Source organism: Leuresthes tenuis, unplaced genomic scaffold (genome assembly GCF_036924035.1).
Source record: "Leuresthes tenuis unplaced genomic scaffold, fLeuTen1.0.hap1 SCAF_14, whole genome shotgun sequence".
NCBI classification, from domain to species: Eukaryota; Metazoa; Chordata; class Actinopteri; order Atheriniformes; family Atherinopsidae; genus Leuresthes; species Leuresthes tenuis.
In genome coordinates, this window is record NW_027325368.1 from 12,402,151 (window position 1) to 12,424,095 (window position 21,945).

General features: G+C 40.2%; 1 protein-coding gene across 3 annotated transcripts in view; it reads right to left on the bottom strand.

Moving 5' to 3' along the window:
* The window catches only part of agap3 (ArfGAP with GTPase domain, ankyrin repeat and PH domain 3), a 119,961-nt gene that overhangs the window by 9,184 nt on the left and 88,832 nt on the right, over positions 1–21,945 (bottom strand). For all 3 annotated transcript variants that reach the window (XM_072364496.1, XM_072364497.1, XM_072364495.1), the window contains exons 13-16: positions 17,559–17,714; positions 7,344–7,498; positions 6,788–6,878; positions 6,220–6,442 (exon numbers count right to left, since the gene is read on the bottom strand). In XM_072364496.1, coding sequence (XP_072220597.1) covers positions 6,220–6,442; positions 6,788–6,878; positions 7,344–7,498; positions 17,559–17,714 — 625 coding nt within the window. The remainder of the gene's footprint in view (positions 1–6,219; positions 6,443–6,787; positions 6,879–7,343; positions 7,499–17,558; positions 17,715–21,945) is intronic.

Consider the following 21,945-nt stretch of genomic DNA (forward strand, 5'->3'; position numbering starts at 1 on the left):
GAAGCCTTAACAGTAGAGAAAGACCTCTTTTATAATTCTATTAGAGCTCCGTCCCTCCAGCTCGCTGTTGAGCAATGGATTCTGACCCTGACTTAATTAAGTGGCAAATGGCAGAATGATTCTCCTAAACCCAGCCCACGGAGTCAAGAACACATGACTGAATTCAAATAAAGAGGGACAAACAAGGATAATTAGTCAAGCCTGAAAGACAAAAGCGAGCAGGAATTTATAGGAAGGGAAGGGAAACTGAGACGGAGGAGGTGGAGGCGGAGCTAGTGATGGAGGAGCCACAGAATGACCAATCTGACTGCCTGCAATAAAGGTACATTGGTCCATAGAAAGAGGAGGACGTCCATCCCACCACTCGCCCATCTTTCAAACACACACTGAGTCCTTCTAAACTATCAAAGCCTCTCGAGCTCCTCCTACTCTTCCATGAGCATCCATATTCACTGTGGATACATCAAATAGAATCATTGAAGGGAAGAAACAGTGGCAGTGGTGTATGGGTAAGGAGGTGGGGGGGGTCTTGGGGCTTGACCAGCTAGAACAGACTTCACAGTGGGGGTGGGCGACTTGTATGCGACTGATTCCCATGCAGCCAGTAGCTTCACTTCCACAAACCGCGGGGAGGGAAGAGCAGAGAGCGAGGAAGAGGGACAGCAGCAGAAAGACGGAGAGGGGGCTGAGAGGGGAATGACAGAGATGAGAAAAAAAAGAAGCGCACACAACAGGGAGAGAACGCTGGGCCCCAAAGCATCAAAGGTTGCTAAGGGCGAGAAATGAAGGAGCAACACAGTAAACGGCACAGCAAGGGAGCTAAATAAGGCTTCCTATGGTCCAGCGGGTTACAGTGTAGAGTTACTTTACTCTGCTCTGAGAATAACAGCTCCACAAGAATGAAGACAAATATTTTTACAAGTGGAATAGATGCCACATTTCTCTCTTCCAGAGAGTGACCTGAACAGATGACCAGAATTCAAAAGGTTGTTGAGCTCTATAGAGAGGCCAGTGGGAGAGCATCTGGGTGCTGTAGGCAGGGAGAAGGATGAGCTGAATATATTGTGACATTAATGAGGTTGTCAGACTCCTCATGATGGAGTGGCTGTGTTTTTGTGCCAGCAAGACTAACACCCTTAAACGCTCATGCTGTTAACCCCTGCTGAACTCTTGCCTCTCATACAAAGCTGAGGGGACGATAACACATGGCCCGGTTAAGTGTGCAGCCAGCTTCACAGAGTGCAATTTCTTAAGTATTGGTCAGATAAAGCAACCAACTCGGATTATTTAGCTTTCAGATAATCCGACATAATCTTCATTATGATTTCCAAATCATACTGTGATTCAATTGCTTGTTTAACTAGGCAATGCTATTATGGAGCGGCACTTCCTCTACATCCACCTAGTCTTGAGACTCATTGGTATGTGGCTAATTAGGGACTGAGGTACCACTTCTCCCACACAGGGCTAATTACTGACCTGTGGGTTTCATTTAGAGAGAAACTAGAGAGATGACATGGGAAGACCCAGTAATTCATTTATCTTAATTAATTACTCTTCCTCCACTAGGGCTCCTGGCAAGGCCAGCTCCTCTAGAAATCTATTTGGTTAGCTGGCTGTCCAGCTCTACTAACCTGTGAGTCACGAGAAGCTTTGCTCTGTCTTATGTGGACTAATGTGAAGGACAGGGGCCAAAGTAGATAAGTCTTGAAACAGAAGTCTTATGGCCACGGCAGCGATTTTGTAAACAGCAACAAATAGCCTGAGACAACACAGCCGGAGCAGAAAGAGTTAAACCAGGCAGGAGGGGCCAGGTTTGGAGAGGTTAGCGGTGTGATTCATTTTTATTACCACGCAGCCCCTGCAGGCGGCAGGAGTGGCAAATTATTTCTGAAACAAAGTGGAGGGCTCTCATCAGAGCTATTACCCGCCTGTGGCCGAGGGCAGCGCAGACCCTACAGAGGGTGACAGTGAGAGGCCCCCGTCAGTGAGGGATAGCCGTCCACATCCGTCCACGCTCCAGGACATCTCCCCCAAAATGAGATGAGAACCGGTGTCCCTGGATGTGTGTGTGTGTGTGTGTTTGCGTTTCATTTTGTGCATGCCTGCTAGAGGAAGGTATGGGTAAAGCTAGCCGTTAGAACTCTCTCACAGTATCCGTCAAAATAAACTGTAGCGTTTTCTATCACAAACATGCCAAGCAATTAGAGGTGATGCGCAAAACACGACAACTCCCAGGTGCTAATTAAAAGAACAACTCCCCTGCAATATGCTGACTGCAGAGATCAGCCACAAAGCAGAACTCCACAAGTTTATCATTACAGATTCACTGGCCTTGCCAGATGCTACTTCTGCTTTCGGTGCATTGGCGCCCATTTATAATGAGGCAGTCTTAATGAATGGGTTATAAATTGTAACTAATTGCTTTATTGGTTAAGCAATCAGCAAGTGTTTATCAGCTAAAGCCATTGAGAGCAACTTTGGGGTTGACAGGTAGAGAAAAATGCAGTAGATCTCATCTGGGACACAAAAAACATAAAATCTATTATTTCAAAACTCTCTACGCTAAAACTGCAGACTTAATGGCTCATCAGTACGTGAGAGGCTTCTTAGCATTTATTGGTGCATGAGCAATTTTTATTGGTGCATCACTGCATCATTACCAAATAAAAACAAAGCAACACCAACTTCAAAGTGTTTTCACAACCTAGGTCTTTAACATTATTTTGATATAAAGCCAAATATTATACTGACCATCAATAAAGTCACTGTATTACATACTCGATCATGTCCCATGCTGGTAAACAGGAATTCATTAATATCGCTGAAAGATGTAAAATTGCATTATTCCCAAACAGAAGGAATTAACACAATTTGAAAATTTTCAATATTTCTTCATTGATGGCTCATACACAATTGTGATTTATGAGCACAAACTTGATAAAAAGTGCTTAACCATAAAGTCTTTTGAAAAACAACTGAACGGGTGACATCAATGCATCTACATACAAATGTTTTTAAAAAGCCTTTCTGTGGTGATGTTTGCAATCATTCTGATGTAAATCAGTAATTTCATTGCTGTGATCTGTGTACGACAAATCTATATATTGTGTTCTTATGATCTAGAGTATCATATGCTAAACCAATCTTGTGGATGAATGCCTTTGAGTTAAATCTCAAAAATGCAAGGGGGTAAAACTAGTCTTGCAGGAGACATTCAATCAGCTGCTGAGCTGATATTCAGGTAGTTACTGAATCGTTTAGATTAGGTGTCACTAATATTTAGCGGGAGTCAGCGTGCATATACTGCCTGCATGCCATCACAAAGCTGCTCCATGTCACCAGCATGACACAATTAAAATCCTTGCATATATGCTGAGCTCAAGTTAAGAGAAACAAGCATAGGAAGAGTCGGATTTAATGGCAGAAAGAAGAAATGAGACAAACATTAAATTAGTTAGAATAATTCATGCAACTGTTTCTATCAGCAAGAACAATGTCAGCATCTCACTAACCAGCGGCCATGTCTGATATTCAAACTGATGCTTTTGGTCTAAAAGATTAGTTATCCTGCAAATTAGATTTATTGTTTGACAGCGAAAGCTAATGGAGATGTGGCTGCAGGATAAGATCGTATTTTTAAGATGGTGAAGAACCGTTGTGCTCGAGGCGACATGGGACTGACAGTGTCCGGGAGAGGAATCAACATCAATAATCTTTCATCAAGGCCATAGTGGAGGTCTTCAGCACTGATACAATTCAATAAACAACTGTAGGCTATCATTCAGATCTGAACTGACACAGAAAGCAAAAGGATGGATTCGAGAGGTAAAACTGCGAACAGCTGTTTATTAGCAAACCATACATGAAATAGCACTTTTAGCGAACAGTTTTCTATGGTCCCTGTATTTGCTCACAAACATGTCTTGGCTGACTTTGTGCTTTTAAGAGACTTACACTGCTTTAAGTCTAGTTAGCATCATGTTGTTTATTTATATGAACACTAGAAGTTTAAAACCATAAAATGCACTCCGTCCTCCAGATATAATCTGTATTATCACCAGCAGGACTATATATCAATCTGATCATAGGTTCTGGGTGAGGAAACACAGATTTGAATATGAATAGTATTATCAATAATAGCATTATTGGAGTTACAGCTATCAGTCTGACTGCTCACTCTTGTTAGGATGGTAAGAGGAAGAGGACCAAGATACAAAGTACCACTCTTAAATTTCATCATTCATAAAATGACATGGGATTCAGTTTGCAGTCTTTTCAAGTCCCAATACGATCTTATTAAATAAGGCTTTTAAAATTCATAAGAATATCAACACATTTGCCTTTCTTCAGATGAAAATCACCGGACTGCTGCATTTTCCTTTATCTGCTTATCAAATTTATGTGGCACCAAATCTCTAAGCTAAGCTAAGATAAGTATATCTGTGCACCACAACTGCAGAGATATGAGGAATGGAGGAGTAAAAAAAACCCCAAAACAATCAGCACAGTAACATGCACAGTTGAGTATGTCCAACGCAGAAGGGCTGTGGACTGTATAAGAAGATGTTCAAGACATTCTGCTGCTTCTAACTTTCTCTGTGGGAGATCATTGTACATATAAACATGGCTGAATTCACTGAACAGATGTCATCTTAATTTACTTGAATGGTGATTTTGTCGGATGATGCTGCAGTTATACAATCAGGATTTAATTAGAGCAAAGTCACAGTCTGAAATTACTTTAAGCAATTTCAAGTTGACAAGTAGTCCTAATGGACTAGTTCTCAGTTTTTCCTAGTGTCATACAAACACGTACAGTGCGAGAACAGCTGATATAAAAAAAAATCCTTCTCTTGACTGATCTTTTTGTGCTTTGTTTTGACCAAACTTAAAATTCTAATGTTAAATGTTATTCGTTTAAAATCTGCCTTTATGGAAAGCAACAGGAAGCTCAAACTAAAGCTCTAGATGAACTCTAGTCACAGCATGTCTGGTGCCTCTCCTGGAATCTCTAGATCACTACAACAGAGGTGTATAAAGTCTGTTCGACACTTTCCACAAGATCCATATGAATGGGAAATACAGTAGGCTGAAACATCTTGAAATTATATGTACTTCAATATGATTATGCCTCAGATACAAACACAAATAGACCGGGTGCTAAAATCTATGTGACTACTCTGTGTGTCTACTCAAATACACATGGTATAAAGATACTTTTACTGCAACAGGATAAACAGCACCAGAGGTTAAGAAAAAGAAACCAGCTTTGATTCCACTTTTCCTAACAGAGTTCCAAAGCTGTGACATTAGTCAAATGCCACCAGCGAGACCCTGCAGACGGTCTTTGCTGTCACAGACGGAGTGATGACCCGGTCCTGTGTGATGGATATGTGACAGTGTCGCTTGGGGCCTGAGGGCCTGGCTCTAGGGCCAGCGTTTAGTCATCATGGTGTGCTTAATTACCTGTACAGCCACACAGCAGGTCATTAGTCAGACCAGGACACTAGGTCTCTCCTGTCACTAAGAGTTGATAAAAATAATCCTCCTCCCAGATGTGGGTACCACAGTGGAAACAGAATGCTGGATAAGAGAATAATTTAAAAGATAAATATTAAGAAGATGAAAAGCTTCTTGTCAGGAACCTGGTTTCACCAAGTATGCTAGGAGAGTTTCACACTCTAAACTTAGACCGATTTTATACAAACCAGGTGTTTGTTTAAGATGTGGACTAAATGACAAAATCCTTTCTTGATTAGCACTTACATGTCATGTGACAACCTTGACAAGTCAGAGCATTTATCAGGTAAGTGCAAAATGATGTAACGCATACCACTCTCATGAATTATCGCTTTCCAACCGCAGCAGTGCGATGACACAACACAGCGCATACTGTGCTGGAGATATTGGATACTATGAAAAGAGAAGAGACTGTACTGTAGAAGAATGACTCAACAGACTACAACAGACTTTGTGATCAGTGTGTACAGGATGAGCTGATGCTCAGACATAAAACACTGTGTTTTTGGCTCAGTAGGCTGACATTTATGGACCCCTGGTGCTTCTTATGGAGCATTTTGTGGTGGGAACTGCCTCGGCTGAGATGTGGGTGGCTAATAAATGGCACCTAATGGAGAGAAGACAGCATTGCCTTCTCATTCTATAATCTCTTTATGCTTCATTAAGCAGCACCTTTATTTGCAGAAGTGTGCTAACCTGGTACTGTCGCTCCCCGGCTTGGTGTATCCCTCTAGAGCGCCCTCCCACACGCTGTTGGCCATCGCGTTGCCAATGGCGGTCATCACCATGCTGAGCTCCACCGGCCAGTCATCGAGATCCAGAGAGCGCACACGAGACAGGTGGGTACCCAGGTTCCTGTGGATGCCTGAGCACTCAATGCACATCAAGGCACCCAGGTTCAAACTGGCCCAGTCAGGATCTGCATGATAGAAGATAAATTATGAATAAAAAAAAAAACTATAGTCTTAAATATCTCCCAATTCATTTTTCTGAAAAAGTAGCCTATCTGAGTCTTTAAAAATGGACTCGTATTTTGAGGAAAACTGGAGTAAATTGCTACAAATTTCCTACCACATCTGTGTTGTGGCACTGTAGATACTGCTTTAATCGAACTTAACACAAATATTATACACAAATATCTCCTTTAATGGTGAAGGTGTCTTTAATAATGCTTTACAAGCAATACATTTTATGTTACATGAGGTATTCTTGGTTATTGTAAGATAATGCTAAAAGCTTTATAATTACAGAAAGTCACACTCACTGGGTGCGTCGCAGTCCACGCAGAAGCTGTTCCCCCTAACGTTTCGTATGGACTGAATAGCCATTGCATCACTTTGGCTGCCTAACCGAGACTGTAAGACATGAAGGAGAGAATAAATCAGCAGGAACTAATCATTTCAGTGTGGAGTAACAGAAGGCAAACAATTACAGCTGGACTGAAATCATGAACAACCTGTAAGGAGGGGAAGAGAAGAGGTTCTTCAAAGTCTTTGGAGAAGACTGAGGCAAAAATAGTATGAATATGAAAATGAGGCTGTGTCTATCCAGTATGCTGACACAAGCTGTGTTCTATCTCTGATGTCTGTCAGTTCTAATAAGAGATCACCCACACTGCGGAGCACCTGTCTGACAACCTCCCACATGTGACAGCTTGAAGTGGGTGAGGAGGAGGAGGGGAATAAAGGTGGGAAAGAAGGGAAAAAAGGGGAATGTAAATGAGGCAGCAGAACGTAGGGTGATGATGTAGCTCTGATAAGAGGATATTAGTCCATCCTATCCAGTTCTTTTAAAACCCTCTCTTTCGTGACCCACTGTACCTTGTTCTTTATGCTCTCACAGGACTGCAGGCTGGCAAAGATTTGGCTCTCTATTGCTTGAACCCACAGCTCCCTCTCCTCATACGTAGATGCTTCAAAGTTCCACGTCTGACCCGTCAATGACACGATAATGAACTCGAAGGAATCTTCTTGCTCTGGAAAACAAACAAAAAAAAGCAATAAATTAGTGCTTAACCCAAAAGGGAAGGGGCTACTTTAGTATTTTTGCACCTTTTTGTGCAGAGAGATTGTGCAAACAGATTCTGTTTGAGTCCTGATTTCTGAAAAGGGTGTGTAAAGGCTTCTTTGTCAGCACCTGCCACCATACTGCAGGGCTGCATGCAAGCTGGAGAGACATGAATATCAGTTGTGCGATCTGACTGCATGTTAGCAACATAGTTTAGTGAAAAACAGACAGGAATCCGTTACTGCGTGGGCTTTGGTTAAACATTCGTGTGTTGTCCCTGGTATGATCAGTTACCTCAAACTGAGACAGACAACTGTGGAAGACCACAGAATTTTCTAAGCAACACGAACATTTCTAAGGTTGTTATTTGAAAAATAAATCTGCTGACTTTAGCACTTACTTACTAACACAAACCTGAATTCATGTTTCATGAAGAAACATCTAAAGTGAGATAAAGAGAGAAGTAATTGAGCACAGGTCCCCAAGTTGACCTTCTTTTTCCTAAAGCTGTGTAGAAATATGCCAGCTGTTTTACGATCTCAAGCTTTTGCCCAGTGTTAAATTGTGTTGCTGGTCTTATAATCACAAACAATATAGGTAAGCCTCAATCTGCTGTAGGCATCAACACACCTGCTAACTAAGCTGATAATAGCTTTCAGAAAAGTCAGACAGCTGACCAGACTAGACTGGGCCAGCAGAGCCTCTCAAAGACACAAAGTGAGAATACCTACATGATTCTAACATCAAAGCATGTACACATTTTTCCAGTGGACCCATAAAAATAAATCATTCGTTTGTGAACTTGTGCAAAGTGGACTCTTTCAAGTCTTTGGGTTTGTTCCTCTTCTCATCTTTGGTGTCAAAATCTGTAACAGTCGCTGCATTTTTGGTACAGCTTTTGGTATGTCACTTCTCATCCTGACTTGTTTTGGTCCAAAGGCCCGCTTATATGCCGTTGCAGATGTGCGCACAGATGCTCGCACCACAGATGCGTAGCTGTTCCTATTTAGGTGTCTGCATGGAGGATCGTGTTTCAGGAGATTAGAATCTACAGGAAACTGTATTACACGCATTACCACAGAAAATTCAGTTAGCAGACAAGTCATTGTTGTCGGAACAAATGCCAGGTATAGGATTGTTGTGGTGCAGAGAGCCTCATGCATGACATTTACATCACAGAGGTTCTGATGGTCTTTTTCTTTAGAGGCGGTCTCACAGAGACAGAGAGTGTTTCTGTTTAGGCATCATCGTGTGACACATGATTACACCATTCAAAGGGAAATTGAACTTGGCTATTTTTCAGAAATCTCAGCTCTGATAATTAGCATGTTATTTTATCAGATCATCCATTATTTTCCCTGTAATCATCTTTGTAAATGAATTTCACAATAGAAAATTTTGAGTGTTGGTACACTGAATAAGGGTGGATTTGGGTTTCAAGAAATATACACTGATTATTAGTAGAAAAAAAGAAAATCTCATAGTTCTTTTCATCCTTTATCTCAATGCATTTTTGTTCTTTCTTCATATCATGAAAACACGTTTTATTTTTTATCTGACTTTGAACATTGCAAATCAGTGCCCTTCTTTTTTTTTTTTACACTAATTATTTGTGTTTAAGTAAGATTTATGAAAATGTCACCTGACATTTCAATGAAGAGGTCTGACACAACATATGTTCCAACACATGCTGAAATGCCTCTGCTGTTCAGAGACAATTCATTAAGCCTGTACAGTACAACGTGACTCGTGTAACGTCTCTGGTCTCTGCACATGCTTGAGCTCATTGTCAAATGATTTGTAATTACCTAATTATGTCTATGCAAATAGTCATCTAATTTGCATAAACCATGTTTGGAGGACTGAAGGAAAATAGACACAAGAGGAATGTGTTTTAATCCACATAGTCTTGTAAATATTTCTGCCGAGGTGCTGTTTCAAAGCCTTAACTGCCAACATTATCAAATTAACTTAAAAAGCTTACTTTTACATGCAATGCAAACCAATTAGACATTTGATTAAAGAACATATGTTTGATATTAAATAAGCTCTTTAAGAGTTAAGAAATTGCACCATATTACAACGTTAAGACTCTCAGACAAATCATCCGATTAAAAACATAACAACACTTTACTTTTACAATCAATTCACCCTCTTTGCTGCGAGACATGGTTGTATACCGTTAAATGACATGATCTGCTATAGACCCCACTACTGTTTCAAACCCCGTGTTGCAGCAGAGGCCCAGCTCTTCAGGGGGAAAGCAATAATTCAATTAGCTTGACACCGACTTCAATTATCTGATTTAGTTTGTGGGATCGACTCCAGGTCACAGGGCATCAATAAAGACTTGGAAGCTCTTTATTTAGACTTACAGCGAAAACCTCTGTATGCAGGTATGACTTTTTAAAGCACTGATGGGGGTAGGAAAAAAGAATCAAATTAAAGCAGTCTTCAAAGAACATAGAAGGAAAAAAAAGAAGAAAAAATCTAAAAATAACCAAAAAGATTAATTGTGATAGAGATAATTGAATTCTGTTTTTTTTGTTGTTCAGTATACCTTCAGGTACAATAACGAATGCACTGGATTAGAATTTGTGATTCCAAATGTTGTTGTACTTGTGCTCTCATCGTTTTAAACCTGAACAAAGCTAATTATTCTGTTGGCTGCCCAGGCAATAAATTGGAGGCATTAAAGCACTTTCATTTATGGAGATTAAAAAATCTATGGATGGCTGGTTTCTTAAACTGATGAGTATACAAGGGGGGGGGGGGGGGATCTGGTTGTATGTGCATAGCAATGCATATGTGAAACATGCTAAAGCCAGTGAAGAAACATAGGACTGCAACACAGTTATGCAGTCTTTAAGAGCTCTATACACATATCAATTCTTACATGCAGGCCCAGTGCACTGAAAGTACCAACCACAGCTTAAACATTTAGCTCCGTGTAAGCATGAGGTCAAAGTGTTTGTCACACAGACAGTACATCTGAGTATGAGCAAAAAGTTAGTGCTATCTCACATGCACCTGCAATGGTGTGCTTGTAAAAAGGCCATTAGTGCTTTTGCCATCACTCAATTGTTGCAGTTAGCACATGACTAGCCGGGGAACGATCACCTTGTCACATTAACATAAGCATTAACCTCCTGACCACATCTACAAGACTTTGCGATCAACGAGTTCTTGGCAATTAGAAATAAATTAACACACCTCGACCAGTGGGTGGACAAGGAAGAATGTAATTTAAAACCAACAGAGGCGCCGACTGTGAAGAATGAGCAAAAATATGATTTTCCTTAATTAACATAGCATAATAAAATGATAATTATAGTGTAATGGCCATAGAGCTACAAAGAGGAAGGAGCAGATTAAGATACACATCTCTGACCAACATTTACATGGATCATAAAACTGTTCAGGAACCTCTCAGTTACACATGTTGCTCATCTGCTGCTCGATGGCTTCTTACAGCAACACAGCAGCGTTTAACTGGCAAAATTATTCTTTGGGTCAGAAAACAGTTTGTAAATAAAATCTGGGGACATGGGAACCAAAATAAAGTATTTGAGTACACTTCTTGAGTATTTCTACTGTGTGCTAAATCCTAATTCTGCTTTTGCAACAACAGTACTGAGGCAAGTATTGAACTTCTTATGCTACATTCATCTGAATGCTTTGGTGAGCTTGTAGTTTAAGATTTTACAATAAATATATGATAACCTGAAAAAATATAACTTCATCCATAAATTGATCCACCCATTTTTATATCCCCTTCACCCTCACCCGTCACAGGGTGAGGGGCAGGGTACTCCGTGGCCACATTGTCAGTCAAGCACACTTCATTTCTTCATTTCTAAAGCCTGTCAAAAAAGTAGTGTCTAAATGGGGCTCCACGTCAAGTTATAGCATTTCCATTTAACAGAAAATTCAAATCTTAACTTCTCATCTGATTTTGGTCAGATGTACATTATCAACTAAGTAATTAAAATCTGAATCTGAATTTGGTGTTTCACATGAAAGAAAAGCGACTAACTGTTAAAAAAAAAATAATAATAATACAATGGTCGGGTTTTCTTTAGTCATTAGAGCTCTCTTGACCCGACATTGTGTGACCCTTTGGGGAAGCTGATTCCACAAGTTGCGAATCATTTTGCTGGCTATACTGTATCTGAAGCATTAAAAAAAAGTATTGATAGCAAAATACAGCTTATACATCAGTTTAAGCACTCTCTTAAATATTCAGGTGCCTTTAAGTGATAATACATTATACATTTATTTAAACTGTGTTTTAAAGGCACAACTTTTACATGGCGTTGACATTTTTTTTTTGCATTGTTGTCACAGCACTGTCACACCGTTTGAGGATCTGAGTATGTCTCATGCCACAGAACAGATGTCAGTGACGGTATTTTTTGGACCTTAAGATCAAGCTGGAACCTGAGAGAGGAGAGGCTGTCCCGAGGATGGCGATTGCTCTTTTGCTGTTCAAGTGCAGCAGATGTATCGCAGAAGACCTGTGGATCAGATTAGCACCTCAGGGGTTTGGTGCTGAGCCCAGCTGTACTGTCTATAAGGCAGAGTACAACACAGCATCTACTCCGTCTAAACCTCTCAGAGGCCTCTGGAGACCAATGTGACGATCCCCATGAAAGGACTCTTCACCTTGAGGACTCTGTATTTGATCAGTTTGAAGGAACGCTTGGCTGCAACAGTGACGAGGTTCAGAAGTACACAAAGTGAGGTATTGTTTTTGTGTACAGGATGTGTTGTGTTGGGTTATATGCATGCATCAGGCAGTCACTTAAAGAAGTGCTTGGCGTTCCTGTGAATTAACGAGCAGTTGGGAAGAACAGGCCAAGGCGGTGCCATCTGTAAATGTCACAGGCACTGCTTGCTCATTTTACACATCATTAAAGCCAATATTCCTAACCTGTATCAGAGCAATCAGGAGCAGGCCATTACTGCGACAGGAGCCCCGGGGGAACCACGACCAAACTCAGAAAGAAGAGAGCAGTGAGGAAGAGAGAGATAGAGCGCACTCTCTATCTATCTGACACACATATACACACACTTCTGCAGACTTTTACATGCACACGCTCAAACAAGCACGGAGCACACCTTCCAACAATGAAGAGACACATGAAATCAGCCCCACTATCACTAATAGCTATTGCATTTAACAATAGAGCAAAATGAAAACAGGGCCAATTATACAAGTATCTGTGGGCAGTGTGTATAGAGCTCAAATGAGAATCTTGTTATTCCTTTCCCTCCATAGTGTAGAGCTCAGAAAGCTAAGCCATTACAAGAGTGGAGGCTCCAGGGACAGCTTTCGGAAATGAGAGCGAGTCTGGGAGTGACAAAACAAAGTATTGAGATAAACACCCACCATTAGCACAGGCAGTTAAACCTCCATTTCCTAATCCTCAGCTGGACTCCAGAGGATATTAACCCTTTGCTTACTAAGGTGCAGGACAATAGGATACAAGATTAAGCTGCAATCTCAACGTAAACCAAACATTATCCCTGATGGTCGCGTGTTATTCTTCAACTGATCGGAGAACTAATAAAATGCATTTAGAGACAGCAAACATAGTCCAATAACAGTTTTTTAAAAACATGCAGTTTAATTCCAGAAAATAATGAAAATACATTGTGATCGATCTGCAATGTTCTTTTAAGAACATTCAGGAAACATTCTGGAGACTGATGGAACCAATTGTTGTTGTTTTGCAAGCAAAATGTTTCCTTTGCTGCACAAAATATCTTCAGCGGTTGATAGGTTTGGCCTGCAAGTGGACCAGTTTTTCGAAGAAGCCATGCTGTTCTTGCTGAAATAAGCATGGCCTTCCCTGAAAAAGTTGGATGTCACCATATACTGTTGCAGTGCCTGCTTATATCGTTCAGCTTCACAGTTACTGCCATGCAGCCCATGCCAACATGAAGCCATCTTTTGCACTGTCTTATGATAATGAAAATAGACAGTCCTCCTTTGCCTGGAGGATGTAACGTTAATGATTTACAATAACAGTTCCAAGGCTTGATTTGTCATATGAAAAGAGTTTTTCATTTCATCCCAATTCATCATGAATAGACTTGAGCCCAGATAAGGCAGCTGTGTTACTGGATCACATTACATACTTTTTATCTAATTATTTATCTATTTATGTTCATGAAAATGTTCTAACTTTATTAATGTAAAGATGAGTGAGATGTGTTATTGAGCCCTTGTCGTTATTCCCATGGATGTTTAATATTTGTTTAAAATGCAGAGAAGTCTGGGGACCTGAAGATCATGGCCATTCACCTCTGCTTTTCAGCCATGCCCTTGGTTCAAGTCATTCCTTTAAATTTGAATGTTTTCATAATATTATGTACTGTAGATATTGTTCTTCGAGTTTTGAACCGTTTGCTCACATAACTTTTCAAAGAGTGGCAAACACCTCCCCATGTTTACTTCTGAAAGTCTCTACGCGTCAATAACTTGCTACCAGTTAACCTAATTTGGTGTGCAAAGTTACGGTATGAGCCATTTGTTGCCATATTTCAACTGAACTGAAGTGTGACATAACTTCAAAATTAGCACAATCTTTTAAAAAAAAATAAATGTCTCAGTTTCAGAATTTACCAAGCTGTCTTTGTAAAAATGTCCAATTTACATATAATTATAATGATTTGCAAATCAGAACATTCTGCTTAGGCTTCCATTTTACACACCAGCCTAACTCTCATGCAAACAAGGGTAAAAACGTTGATTTTCATTGAGTCTCCTGGTTCACAATGACATTTACTATATATAGTAAATGTATACTATGCTATATAGTAAAAATATATAGTGTAAAATATATACTATAAGATGACCACATGCACCACAGTCAGGTTTTACAGGCAGTAATACTCAAAAACATGATTATTCTGCTTGTGTTGATCAAACTGACACATTCAACTTTATCCATTACATTGATTACATGAGGATAGATAATGCTCTAATTTTGACCATTTTCACTTTTTTCAAATTTTCACTTTCTCCAGATAAAATTATTCCCATATTCTCCTTTAATTGATTTTAAAGTAGCTGAAAACACTCAACTCAGTTTATTAGTAATCACTTCAAATGGAAAATGAAACTACTTAATTATTCAAAGTGATTAGAGGGCTTTTTAAATTCAAAACTGTCAATTATTAAATAAAAAAAGGTGACCTCGGGCCTGCTGAGTCTCAAACTTCTTTGCAGCCAACGGGGAGGCCACATATTAGTGTCTTAGTCTTAGAATTTAAGTAATGCTTCCTTTATTAAAAAAAAGACATTTCATTCACCAAAAAGAAAAATTAATAGCTTTATCCAGCAAACAAGATATCTTATCTCAAAAGTACGACAAAAGATCTCCTAAGTACAAGATGTCTATGGGAAAAGGTGAATGTAGTGATCAATCTGTCGGAGACAGCACTTCAGCAATTATACCCATCAATTCAGTCACGCAGTGGAAAACTGCTTAAGCCCTGCTTAACTGCTTATTGTTTTATATCCTATAACACACAAGATGCAACTAAAGTGTGAGCTGACTTACTTTCAGGCCCATCATCAGCTCTTTTTGTCTTTTGTCTCCTTAATTTCTGTGACCTTAACCGGAATAAATACCATCTTCCATAAAACTGGAAGTACCAGCCTCTCATCCTCCTATTGCTTCACCTCTGTTTTCTGCTCAAGCTAACCCCCCCCCTCCCCAAAACAATGAGCATTTGATACAATTTCTTTAAAAGAGAAATACATTAATGATGCTCCCTGACAGTCTGCATTAATCAGAAGGGCCTCCCCCTGAACACAAGTCTTTATCGGCCATCGATTTTCCAGTGGGTTTATGGCGAGCGACACACGGAGAGAACTCGTCGCCGGGCGGCTGCTGGGAAACACATTACGGGGCTGTCAGTTGTCTCGCCATGCATCCTGCATCATTCTTTAAGCACATGAGAAGTTCATTACACCACACAGCTCTGACAGTGCATAGAATATTAGGGGCTGTGTCTCTTGTGCACATTCTTGGTGGAAGTGTAGCAGAGACATAACAGAGACCATATCCAAATATGGGTTTAAATAGATTTGAGATAAAAATAAAAAAAAGAAATAAAAGAAACAGTCCTCTAAAAGTTTAAAATAGACTTAACCAAAAGATGCATCAGATCTATTAGAAAGTTCCAATTGGCTGCCTTTGATATAGTCCTTCATGATCATTTTAATGAACTTAAGATTACCCACTCTTCAGCAGCTATTAAGCAGATTATTGTAGTACTGTAGTGCCATATTTGAAAATGATATTGCAGCAAGTTTCTCCAGGCTCCCATGTCCATGCCATGCATCTCTTGTTGACCAAAATGATTTCTCACCTTAAGACGCTTGCGCTGATTTGATTTATGATGCTTCACAACAACTAAAATTCAATTTCAGCCTGCATTGCATGCTTCTGATTGCCCCATAAATGAGATAAACTGATAGAAATTTATTCAAGGATCCCACCTATCCTCCCATTTCTTTTCCTCTCCCCTCTCTCTCCTGTTACTTTAACAGGAGACAAAGCTCACACCCCAGACTTGGGTGAATCCAATATTTAAGCGATATGTCTGTATTCCAGAGCATTCAGCAGAACAGACAAGCTGGTGCTAATAGAAAACCTTGCGGAGAACAATGAGATAGATAGAAAACAAAGTGCATGTTTGATGATGTGAGAAATATTCAGATTGCTCTTCGACTTCCTCCTGAGGAAGTCCAGGAGTAAATAGATATGGAGTATTCATTGATGAGGTTTGAAGATGTTTGATAATGCCAGCTGTCACTCAGTAAAGAGTTCTCACGTGACAGTAATTCTGCCACGAGATGCACATTAAGAGCAAAGCAATGCCAAATAAAACTCAAGTAAGGATGCTGTGAAATGTAGGATGCTACTTTACATACATACGGCTCTGCAGTCATGATATACTACCAAAATATAAATGATGATGCCGAATCCAGAATATTATCTCATGTGAAGAACTTGGCCCAGCATGACTACCACAACTGAAACCAATGTCACCATGTACTACAATAAAAAAAGCACCACTTATCTCACACCACTTATCTCTGTGATTCTGATGATGTTCCCTCTGTACAATAATGTGGCCAACGGACCCATTCAGACTTTAAAGAGAAGCTGTCAGAGACCATGATAAAAAAGTATAATGATTATTAATGCTAAGCCCCATTTAGGAGGCGTCAATGCCATTGTTATTGTTGTTTTCCAGCGTATCAATCTTGTTGATTGATCATCCCGCTCTGGTGACATCAGTTTTATGGCCTCTGAAATGCGTCCCAGTGTTTTCACAATGCCATCCAATTAGGACGCTCCATTCATCATTGGGCTGAGGAATCATTATTAATTGGGTGGAGAGCTGACTGCCACTCCCCTGCTGAGAAGGGCCACATTCACTATTCATACAGCAGTAAAATAAATGGGGGCTGTGAGGGTGAGCTGCGCAGGGGGCCACAGGGAGATACAAAACTAAACACCTTTATAGACATCAGACACTTTCAGTCAGAGTATACAAGATTATGTGGTGTTTTTATTTGAAAATGACCACTGGACATTTTCTGTAACAGCGCAAATTCAAAGTCGACAGAATAGCAGATATTATACCAAACAAAAAGTAGTTCAAGCTCTCAAAAAAACTAATTTCTGTGGTTATCAGCCCCTGACATAATTATCTTCACCCGCCCTGTGTCGCTGTTTGAGATCAACCAGTAACAGCAAAAAGCACCCTTTGTATATAGTTAACAAGTACGACTGAATGTACACAGTAAATAAGCCACTAAAACATCTGTGCTTAATACTGAAACATGTAAACTCAATCAATCCTGATGTGTTCTTGTTCTATGGAAAGTAACAGGTTCTTCACAGTGATTGGTGACGATACTTCTACTCAGGCCCCAATGAAGGAAAAAGTTCTGCTTTAATTTTTCCAACTTCAGAAAATTAAAATGTAGCTTTTTTTCATACCTTCATTGCCTGTAGATAAGCCATCTGGCTTTGTGATGCCTGTACTCTTTTTCCGCCTGTGTTTCTTGCGGTTAGCGTGAGGCGAGGGAGGAGGCTCAAGTTTGGGACTCGTTGCACTGCCCATACTGGAATTTGCAGGCTCGCTCATCCCATTGGCTGAAAGAAGACAGACGTAGAAAATCATTTTTATTCTTCAAGTTAAATCACTGTTTTTGTGTTTCCATTTCCTGCCCATAGTAATGTAAGCTTCACAATGAAAGCTACATTTCAAGTTCACCAACTGAGAACAATCCTCAGTGTAAAGAAAAACACACCAAAGCAAATAAAGAGCTTTAATACAATAATCACTCTTCATTAATTTAGCTAGTTTTTGACCTCCGTAAACTACATCTGTTCTATCAATGAGCCATTACTAGAGAGGTAAGCTTTATCTTAAGTATTCCACTCAAGATAAACCATAAATGAATAAAGTGAATGAATCACAGAAGAACGGTTAAATGTTACTCTAAGAAATATATTTCAGATTTATAGTTTTGCCAGACATAATATATACAGAAATTACCATAATGACGTTTATTCAATTATATTCAATGAAATTTATTCACCGGCATAAAAAAAATCCATTAAACAAAAATGAATCTTAGATATGGAAAGAATTAAGGCTATTTCGGTTATGTGTTAGCAAAAGATGAATGAGACTTAGATGACCTATTTAAGTTCAAAGCATCATCAAATATCCGTAGAATCATCTTGTGCCCAGACTATGGTCTGAGGCTAAGGGTGTTTTCATACAAGCACCACAGCTCTTATCTGATTTTATCCAGAGTAGATGTATATGATAACACAAATCAATCAGTCATACTAGACTTTGTGTGGAGTTTTCCCTGTCCAGTCCCTAACTGTAAGTCCAGATATTATCCAAACGCTGTGTGAATTAAGCAGATAATTGTTCTGAACATAGATGACACTGCTGATTAAATTTTGCTTGCCTATGTATTACTTTCTGTTCTTATGTCTATATTGTAGATACATCAAAAATGCCTGTGTCATTGATATCAGAGTAAAACCTTTACGACTTAAGACAGTAACCTCACATACAATCAAAATTCTGGAAACAAAACCCTCCTTAACTGGACACATCACATTCCGCCTCCTTTGTGCTGAGTTAGAGTTAGCATGCCAAAACAGTTTTACTGAGCTTTACAAGGACAGTAGCTTTGTCTACCATATATTGAATCAGTTGTTTACAAGAATCCAGTCTAATATAAAATAATTTTACAATTCAAGCCCTGTGTTAGATAAGCAGAGTGAAAAATGAAGACAGATTTGCAAGATTTTGAATTATTTCTTTTCAGAAAAATCTTGCTGGAAGTTTAATTTTATCTAGACTAGATGCATCTTAAAAACTGAGGAAAAGGCATCTGAATATAGATTCATCCATCCTTGGTAAATGACTTGCGTAATAATAATAGCTGAGATTAAAGCTTTGTGGATAGTAAAGGAAGGAGGTAGGTAGGAGGAGTTGAAAATGGCTCAAAAAGTAACTCCAGCTTTGGACGATGTGAAGGACAGGTACGGGGCTATCAATGAACAAATGGATACCTAAGCTAGCCTGCAGCAAAGCTCTATATGACTGTCTGAGAGTGACAGGGGGTTAAGAGCCGGCTTTGTTTCTTGTAAGTGATTTTATAAATGTGATATTAACCTGTGCTACCGTTGGGCAAAGGGACAGGAGGGATGGGACGATAGGAGGGGGCTGTCAGCTTGCCATCTTTCTGATTTCCTGACATTTGACATCACTTTCCCTTCTTTCCCCCTCCGGATGCCATTAAGAATTTGAAAGTGGGGGCCAGGGGCCTCGGGGAAGCAGGGAGGGAGGGCCGGTAGATGGGCCCCATATTGCTCTCTTCTTACCACCCTGTGTGGTGCTGGCAGACTCCTCCATTGTCTCCCATCAAAAGCTCATTGTAGTGTGGCAAACTCCATTCATTTCCCTGTGCACCGTCCCAGCCCCAGGGGTGGAGTGCAGGAGGACAAGGGGCTCAGGGATTATTGCTGTTGTTGTTGCCAGTTGCACATGCTATAATGTGCGGCACTGTGCCATTAGCCAGTGTACAACATTAGGCCTAATTCGGTCATTACCTTTAGGGAGATGGGGCTATCTTAGAGGAGTAAGATGGGCTCAGCAGGGGACTGAAGATGCTTATATGGGGGGGTGGCTCAAACTCAGAAGGCCCGGGGATACACTGTTTGAGTAAGGGTAAAATATAGGCGACAACACCTGAGACACATCATTATGTCTATCCACTTCGGAAATTAACCTCAATGAGAGCTACTGTAAACATCAAGAATGTCATTCTTGGAAAAAAAAAACTACTCTCAATTTATTTAACCAATGCAAAAATTTATATTCAGCATGAATAGTAATGTGTTCCTTGATAAAAAACAAATCTGAACACATCCCATCACATAAAAAACACAACACTGCTGCCTAAGCTGAAGCACATATATTAAGCTTTCTGGTGTTTTGAATGGCAGAACGCAGCCACACATGTAGCAGCTCCTCTTCGATGCGTCTGTTTCAATTTCCCTGCTCCCTTACAACAGCCCCCCTGAGACGAGTCATTAGCTGGCTCAGACAGCTGGGGGCACAGGGGTCCTCCATGTGCCCCCCTCCCTTCCATTCTTTGATTCCTCCTCCCTCTCCATACCAGCGTCTGTCCCGCCAGCACAGCTCCGTATGGCGGGTGGAAGACGTGAGCTCCAACCTGCCTCCAATGTGACAGCCAGCATTTGTTTAATGTCGCTTGAGGTTAAAGGGGAGGGCTGCCCCTCAGGGGCCCCAACCATGTCATAAACACCTCTAATTATCAATTTCTACCCCTAATGTTGTGGAAAATGACCCTGGTCCTGCTCACTCTGCACCTGAAACATGTACGGGGTGATTCTCCGTTTGCATCAGACTTTAGCAAGTCTGTGATATAAAGGTAGACAAACAAAGACAACTACAACACATCACTGAGCAGCAATACAAAAGCATCTGAGACCTAAATGTGTGACATGAAGTCTGTTCCCTGTAAGAGCTTCTCTGCTCTAAACTGTGCCAGGCTGCCAGATTAAATTTGTTAGGATGAAAATTATAAAGTAGAAACTAAACTGATTCAGAAAGGATAGAAATAACTGTTGCATTACTAGCTAGCTGTTAGTTTGTATGAGGGCCATCAGGACCAAGCTGGGTAATGAGGCACACTGGGGATCAGGAGACTCTTTACCACTCAGCCAAGATCACCTGGGCAGCAGAATAGGTATCAGCCTAACCTGTAATCACAGTGTATTACGCTCCATCCACGGAGATGACAGTTTAAACGTGCTTCAGGATGAAGGCTGTGGTTGAGACAAAGAGGGCGCTGCTAACAGCTTCCTGCCTTTACCAGTGCCACACTGAGAATGAATGGGAATGAAAAAAAAAAGTGTGAGAGAGTGAGCAGCAGCGGGGGAGGGTGAAGGGTGGGGGAGTCATTTCATTGTTATTCAAGAGGCTCAAGGTAAGGAGCGCTATGATTCCGCCAGGCCCCTTGACATGGCAGCCCTGCCTGTCCTCAATCAAAGCCAACGGCTGCAATTAATGGCAAAAATTAGAAACAATCACCGCCTCCCCCTTATTATCCTCAATTAGAGCGTACTAATCAAGGCCTGATCGCGCTCTGCTGCTCTCTCCAAACTAAATGTCAAACTTCATTACGGCCTAGCGTAGAAATCAAACGCCCCACATGCTATCACCCTCGCATCGGGGAGGCCGACATATAAAGCACAGTGCCACAGGAAAAGGCTATCTGTGCATTAAGAACCGCTATACTGATGTGCATACTTGTAAAAGATTATACACCTGTATATACGGATGAATCACCGCAGCGCAGAGTGGAGTCGAAGAAAGTGATGCAAACTTTTCATGACTTTTTAGATGTCAATAAAACGCGCATTTTTAAAAATATAAATCACATGTTGATTATTAGCAAAAGAATTGTAAAGTGTGTTTGGTATTAAAATTCAGACGAAGAATTGTAGTACTTTTATCACTCGTTAGTTTGCTGATTATTCTTGGTTTATTCATGGCTTGTAAATCACAACGCCTGAAAGCAGTCAAAAATGTCTACGAGAGCAGTGAAATATCACAGTATACTGATTTATACATTTATATATATTTTTAAAATTTGATACCAATTTTTAAACCCAAATAAGTTAAAGTTTCCGTGATATATGACAACAAACTAATTTTTAAATTTATTTATCTGGAACAAGGAATATATACTTTGAAAATGCCTGAAAATGAATTATGTGAATTATTCTCGTTTAACTTCTTTGTGACAAACTCAACTGTGACTTGACA